This window comes from Muscardinus avellanarius (assembly GCF_963383645.1).
Source record: "Muscardinus avellanarius genome assembly, chromosome: 11".
Taxonomy (NCBI): domain Eukaryota; kingdom Metazoa; phylum Chordata; class Mammalia; order Rodentia; family Gliridae; genus Muscardinus; species Muscardinus avellanarius.
In genome coordinates this window covers 79,298,101-79,305,744 of record NC_137797.1, presented here as the reverse complement: position 1 = coordinate 79,305,744, position 7,644 = coordinate 79,298,101, and the positions used below count along the sequence as shown (strand labels likewise).

The 7,644-nt window shown below is 39.8% G+C and overlaps 1 protein-coding gene across 1 annotated transcript; it reads left to right on the top strand.

Annotated features, from left to right (window-relative positions):
- Positions 1-1,615: 1,615 nt before the first annotated feature.
- On the top strand, positions 1,616-3,487 carry LOC308269777 (kelch repeat and BTB domain-containing protein 2; the record flags this gene model as incomplete). The annotated part of the gene is made up of 1 exon (XM_080705184.1): positions 1,616-3,487. One exon carries the CDS (start codon positions 1,616-1,618, stop codon positions 3,485-3,487), a length of 1,872 nt encoding a protein of 623 aa, XP_080561310.1.
- Positions 3,488-7,644: the final 4,157 nt, after the last annotated feature.

Here is a 7,644-nt window from a genome sequence, read left to right as displayed (position 1 = left end):
AAACAGCCTCAGCTACTTAGTGAGGCTCTCAGCAACTTAGTGAGACCCTGTTTCCAAATCAAATATAACCTAGGTCTGGAGGTACGGGGCCTAGGGGTGAAAATATTTACAAGTTATATATCTGATAAGGAACTCATATCCAGAATATTTAAAGAGTTCTTACAACTCAAGAAGACAAATAAGGGGATAAAAACTTGAATAAGATAAATGAATTGGCTGAGGATGTAGTTCAGTGGTAGAGCTGCTTGCAAGATGTGTGGTGTATACATGCATGAAAAAAGGTTCAATGACACAAGTTATTAGGAAAATACAAATTAAAACCATAATGAAAGAAAACTTCCACTATAAAAATGTCTATGATAAAAAGACAGGGCTGGGGATGTAGCTTAGAGGCAGAGTGCTTTCTGAACATACTGGGTTCAGTCTCCAGTACTGAGGCAGGAGCCTGGTTGTGTCCTTGAAGTCGACACTTGACCAAAGTCTAGAGACTAACTGGGAGAATAAACCTCTTTCCCAGACCCCTTGGTCCCCTCCCAAGGTGGACAGAGCTGGGACTTTTTGGGTAGCTGTAACTGCCAAGATAAGTTACATAACTCACAGAGCAAGATTAAAAAAAAAAGAGAGAGAGAGAAACAATGCACAGGCTAGCTGCTTTCTTCTGCATCTTGCTTATGCTGGGTAAAAAATACCCCTCTTACTTGAGAGCTAAATTAAAAATTGTATAAAACACTGTGTAACCTATGCCTGGAGGTTCAGATCCAGAGCATTGCTCTCTGAGCCTCACAAATAAACAGACCTCCTGTATCCTGATCAAGCTTTTGAGTCTTGTTTTTTGGGGAATAAAGTCTCTTGCAATAGTTGTATTACTTTCTGAGATTGTCCTTGGACCCGATCCTCCTGACTCAGCTTCCTAAATACTAGGATTACGAGCCTGTGCCACTACTCTCAGCTCTTGGGATCTTCCTGCCTCCCTAACTGACACTGAGGCTTTTATTTATTTACTTCTAGTTAGGTAAAAAAAAAAATACTTCACTGGCTCTAAAATATTAGTAACTAATGCTAAAAATATTTTTACTCTATTGGCTATTTTAAAATTCTATTTATGGTCACTGGTTCATTTTCTATTAAGAGACTTTTTTCGGTATGTAAAAAATTCATTTATGGCCTGAGGTGGCACATGCCTGTAATCCCAGACTTTTGGAGGCTGAGACAGGAGGATTATAGGTTCGTGCCTCACCAATTTAGTGAGACCCTGTTTCAAAGTAAAAAATTAAGCGGGGGGCGGCGGCGGAGCGCGTTTTCCAGAGAATCGCTGAATATAGGATGTTACCACAAATTCTACCTCCTGTATCTTTTTCTTTTACTTATGAGCTGCACATTTGAAAATGTGAGCAGGATGCCTGCAGGCTGTTGAAAGCTCCGAAGAACCTAATTACACAGGATGACCTAGCAGTGGTCTTAAATCTGTCCCGAGAGATTCTGATTGTCAGTCTTTGCTCTGGATGCTGCAGATAACAGCAAGCCAACTTTCTCCTTTATTTCTGAAGTGTTCACTTGACCTTCATCAAGACTGATTTTTCTGATCTGTTCCTGGAGATATTGATGGAATACAGTCATGTCCAGTCAAGACGAGAAGCAGATTAATACTGAATATGCTGTGTCCTTGTTGGAACAGTTGAAACTGTTTTATGAACAGCAATTGTTTACTGACATAGTGTTAATTGTTGAGGGCACTGAATTCCCTTGTCATAAGATGGTTCTTGCAACATGTAGCTCTTATTTCAGGGCCATGTTCATGAGTGGACTCAGTGAGAGCAAGCAGACACATGTCCACCTGAGGAATGTGGATGCTGCCACCTTACAGCTAATAATAACTTACGCATACACGGGTAACTTGGCAATAAATGACAACACTGTGGAACAGCTGTATGAGACAGCTTGCTTCCTACAGGTAGAAGATGTGTTACAGCGTTGTCGAGAATACTTAATTAAAAAAATAAATGCAGAGAATTGTGTGCGATTGCTGAGTTTTGCTGATCTCTTCAGTTGTGAAGAATTAAAACAAAGTGCTAAGAGAATGGTGGAGCACAAGTTCACAGCTGTGTATCACCAGGAAGCCTTCATGCAGTTGTCACACGACCTACTGATAGACATTCTCAGTAGTGACAACTTAAATGTAGAAAAGGAAGAGACAGTTCGAGAAGCTGCGATGCTATGGCTAGAGCACAACACGGAGTCACGGTCCCAGTATTTGTCTTCAGTTCTTAGCCAGATCAGAATCGACGCACTTTCAGAAGTAACACAGAGGGCTTGGTTCCAAGGTCTGCCGCCCAATGATAAGTCTGTGGTGGTTCAAGGTCTTTACAAATCTATGCCCAAGTTTTTCAAACCAAGGCTTGGGATGACTAAGGAGGAGATGATGATTTTCATTGAAGCATCTTCAGAGAATCCATGTAGTCTTTACTCCTCTGTCTGTTACAGCCCTCAGGCAGAAAAAGTTTACAAGCTCTGCAGCCCGCCTGCTGATTTGCATAAGGTTGGGACAGTTGTAACTCCTGATAATGACATCTACATAGCAGGGGGGCAAGTTCCTCTGAAAAATACAAAAAACAATCACAGTAAAACAAGTAAACTTCAGACTGCCTTCAGAACTGTGAATTGCTTTTATTGGTTCGATGCTCAGCAAAATACCTGGTTTCCAAAGACTCCGATGCTTTTTGTCCGTGTCAAGCCATCTTTGGTTTGCTGTGAAGGCTACATCTATGCAATTGGAGGAGACAGTGTAGGTGGAGAACTTAATCGGAGGACCGTAGAAAGGTACGACACTGAGAAGGACGAGTGGACGATGGTCAGCCCTTTGCCTTGTGCTTGGCAGTGGAGTGCAGCAGTTGTGGTTCATGACTGCATCTATGTGATGACCCTGAACCTCATGTACTGTTACTTCCCAAGGTCTGACTCATGGGTAGAAATGGCCATGAGACAGACGAGCAGGTCCTTTGCATCAGCTGCAGCTTTTGGTGATAAAATTTTCTATATTGGAGGGTTGCATATTGCTACCAATTCTGGCTTAAGACTCCCCTCTGGCACTGTCGATGGGTCTTCAGTGACTGTGGAAATTTATGATGTGAATAAAAATGAGTGGAAAATGGCAGCCAACATCCCTGCTAAGAGGTACTCTGACCCCTGTGTCAGAGCTGTCGTGATCTCAAATTCTCTTTGTGTATTTATGCGAGAAACCCACTTGAATGAGCGAGCTAAATATGTTACCTACCAGTATGACCTGGAACTAGACCGGTGGTCTCTTCGGCAGCATATATCTGAACGTGTACTGTGGGATTTAGGGAGAGATTTTCGATGCACTGTCGGGAAACTTTATCCATCATGCCTTGAAGAATCTCCATGGAAACCACCAACTTACCTTTTTTCACCAGATGGGACAGAGGAGTTTGAACTGGATGGAGAGATGGTCGCACTACCACCTGTATAGTTGGGGAGTTTGGGGCGCGCACTCCTGATTCATGTGCTTTGTCATTTCCTTTGCTAAACAGGTTATGAAAGGACTAAGTATGAGTACATAAAATTATCTTTGATAAATTTTATTTTTATGCCCTACTTAATATTTGCATCAGTATAATATATATCAGTGAGTCCTACAGAAAGATATGCTTCCACGATATGAAATAGGTTATCCAATAATTGAGAAACTTATGTTTATCACAAGAGCGTTAACCATGTGTATGTACAGTGCAAGAAGTTCACTTATAAAAGTTCCCTGTTTCTTGTATGGTATATTGCAAATTGTGCTGAGTTTATTTTAGTATATGTATTTCACTCCCGTGCTTTTGTTCTGAAGTCCTGGAATAGCTTTTCCAATGTAATTAGTTGAACTGCACTTAACACTAATGTCCGTGTTGGTATAGAAATGTTCCCCAAATCCTATACTATAGCTGAAGATCTTCCATAACTTATGGTATCACACAGGGAAAGCCATGACTGCAGGCTCAGTCTAACTATACTCTTAGGTGCATGTATTCTCTTTCCACTAGCTTATACGTGTCTATCTAGAATACAAGTTGTCCATTCGGCTGCTCACGTGCCAGCTATGGACTTAAGTTGTTGGGTTTGCAGTATGAATTGCTGCCCTTCACTGTGCGGGTCTGTGTGGAGCTTTAATCAGTAAACGTCTCCACCTTCTGTATTACATTAACATTAGCTCGTGCGTATCACTACCTGCTGCTGATGTAGTTCTCCATGGTAAAGACTCAGTGGGTTAACCAGGTCATTACATCTTAACAACAAGCATTACTGTGGCGTGAGTGTGTACAGGGATCTGTTAGCTGTCAGGGTGTTTTCTTTTAACCTGATGGGTGTGTGTTGGGGGGTAGGATTAGGAAGGTGAACTGTTCAGGAATTTTCTGCACTAGCCGTGCAGAAGAGCAGATAAATAGCGCTGCTCTGGCATTAATCCCAGGAACCACTAGCAGTAGTGGGGCGCCGCCATTCTAACATGAGCACAGGTGCTTCATGACAGACATTACTAGCATGTTCAACTCCATAATGTTCTGGCACTGTATTTTGAATGACATTAATTTATTAAATAAATTGTATATATTCAAAAAAAAAAAATTAAGCGGGGTATGGTGGTGTGTGTGTTTTTAATCCCAGCATTTGGGAGGTTGAGGCAAGAGGATCTGGATTCGTGGACAGCCTCAGCTACTTAGTGAGGCCCTTCACAACCCAGTGAGACCCTGTTTCAAATTAAGAATAAAAAATAGGGCCGAAGGTATGGAGATAAAATACCCCTGGGTTCCATCCTCAGTACCTCCCAAAATAGGGCTGGGGTGTCATTCAGAGGTTGAATGCCCCTGGGTTCCATTCTCAGGACCACAAAACAACAAAAAACAAAAACAACAAAAAACAACAAACTCACTTACGGTGGAGAGTCGTGGCACAAGCTGCAATCCCAGTGCTTAGGAGGCCAAGACAGGAGAAGCACTATTTCATGCCAGCCTCAACTACTTAGGTCCTCCACAATTTAGTGAGACCCCATTAAAAAAAAAAAAAAAAAAAAAAAGCTGGGCATGGTGGCACATGCTTGTAATCCCAGTGTTTGCAAGGCTGAGACAGGAGGATTGCGGTTCAAGGACATCCTTGGATACATAGTGAGGCCCTCTGCAACTTAGTGAGACCCTGTTTCAAAAGAAAGAATAAAAAATAGGGTTGGGGATGTAGCTTAAAGGTAGAATGCCCCTGGGTTCCATCCCCAGTACCACACACACATAAAAATTAAAAAACAAACAAACAAACAAACAAAAAACAGAAGTCAGGTTGGGGGTGTAGTTCAGAGATAGAATGCCCATGTTCAATCCCCAGTACCACAAAACATAGAAACAAAACCAAAAACTGAAAGTTCATTTATATGTTTGTATTACAAACCTTTTCCCAATTTCTCTGCTTTCAAAAAAATTTTTTTGTGGGGTTGGGGGGGACAGTACTGGGTATTAAACTCAGGGCCATTCTAAGTTACACCCCACCTCTTTTTTATTTTTTGTGGTACTGGGGATGGAACCCAGGGGCCTTCTACCTCTGGGCTACATTCTCAGACCTATTTTATATTTTATTTGGAAGCAGGGTCTCTTAAGCCAGTGGAGGCTGGCTTCGAACCTGCGAAATCCTGTCTCAGCCTCCCAAACTCGGGGATTATAAGCGTGTGCCACCACACCTGGCAACTCTTTTTTATTTTGAAACAAGGTTCTGCTAAGTTGTTAAGGCTGACCTGGAACCAGCAATCCTGTTTCAAACTCCCAAGTATTGGAATTATAGGCGAGAACCAGCATGTCTGGCTTCAAACACCCCCAACCCTATACTTATTACTGGGGATTGAACCCAGAAGCATTCTACCTCTTAACTATACCCTCAGCCCTGTTTTATTCTTTATTTTGAAACAGGGACTAAATTGCTGAGACTGCCCACAAATCTGCAATCCTCTCTCAGCCTCCTAAGTACTGAGATTATAAGCCACTATGCCTGGCTTTATTATTTATTTTGCGGTACTGGGATGGGAACGGAACCTAGGGGCATTCTACCTCCGAGCTACACTCCCAGTCCTATTTTTTAATCTTTACAAAATTTTTTTGGAAACAGGGTCTTACTGAGTTGTGAAAGGTCTTGCTAAGTAGATGAGGCTGTCTGTGAACTGCGATCATCAGGTCTCTGCCTCCTGAATGCTGGGATTACAAGAGTGCGCCACCATGCCTGGCTTGGCTTTATTTTTTATTGTGAAACAGTCATGCTAAATCACTGCATGTTGGCCTCCAACCTGCAATCTTGCTGGCTCAGCCTCCAAAATACAGACATGTGCCACTATGCCCAGATGCATTCAATCCTTGGTCTAATTTTTTTGTTGAGTCTGAAAGACTCTATGCTGGTGGGGTGCTTAACACTTTCATTGTCTTTATAGTTTTCAAACTATAAATATTTTTATTGCTTTCAGTAATTAAAAAGTATTATGTGAGTGTTCTTACAAAGTATTTAAACAGTATAGAAAATATACAAACTAGAAAGTTAAAGGTTCCAGAATCGTATTTCCATTAACTTCAGAAGGTATGGGAAGATTTAGCCATAGATACAAAGAGATGTAATAAATATATGAAAATAATTTACATGGTCATAAAAACATTAAATATGGATTTTACCAAAGACTTCAACATTGCCATACTAAATAAAGATGAAGGAAGACAGAAGGGAGTCAACAGATTGAAAAATTCTCCCTTATCCTTTTATGACTTAAATGACAAATATTTTATTTGGCAGTATGTACAGATATATGAAAAGAAAGAGTAAAGAAGTTATATACTGTTGCATTTAGGGAACAGAATTTCAGTTTTACAGAGCTACTTTATATTTTATGGGTATTTGTAACTTACCCTGGTTAGGATAAAGCTAGAAGAAAATAAGATGATAAAGCACCCGTATTTAAAGACAGAATGCTCTTGAAAAGCTTATGAACATTACTGTTAACAATAAATCATTCAATTTCTCAGTCTTTATAGATTTTTTTGTTTTAAAGATTAATTTCAAAAGTTCTCATGTAAACCAATTATATATGAATAAAGCTTTTACAATGAAATTTTAGAATAAACCCTTTTAGTATCTGTCCCTTTTCCCACTGAATAACTCTAGCATTACTATGATAATATTAAATTTTCTTATTTTTATTCAAGTAGTTCTTTTCAAAATTATTACTAACAAATCTTAACTTTTTAGTACAGGTTGAAGATTCCTTATCCAAATGTTTTCAGATTTTGGAATACTTGCATAGGCAACTTGAGATGTTTTTGGGATGGGACCTAAGTCTAAACATGAGCTTCGGTTATATTTCATACATACCTTACTATACACTATTTTTAATGTTTTGCATGAAACAAAGTTTTATAATGTGGAATTGTCCACCTGAGGTATGATGTTAACACTCAAAATTTTGGATTTTAGAGCATTTTAGATTTTGGTTTTAGAGGTGCTCAACCTGTATTGTGTGCACAAGACAGAAACATGATACTTTAAAATCATTTAAAATTTCCCATTAACTATTTTATAATAAAAAACTATTTGATATTCAGTATTCTTATATTCAAATGCTAAAAG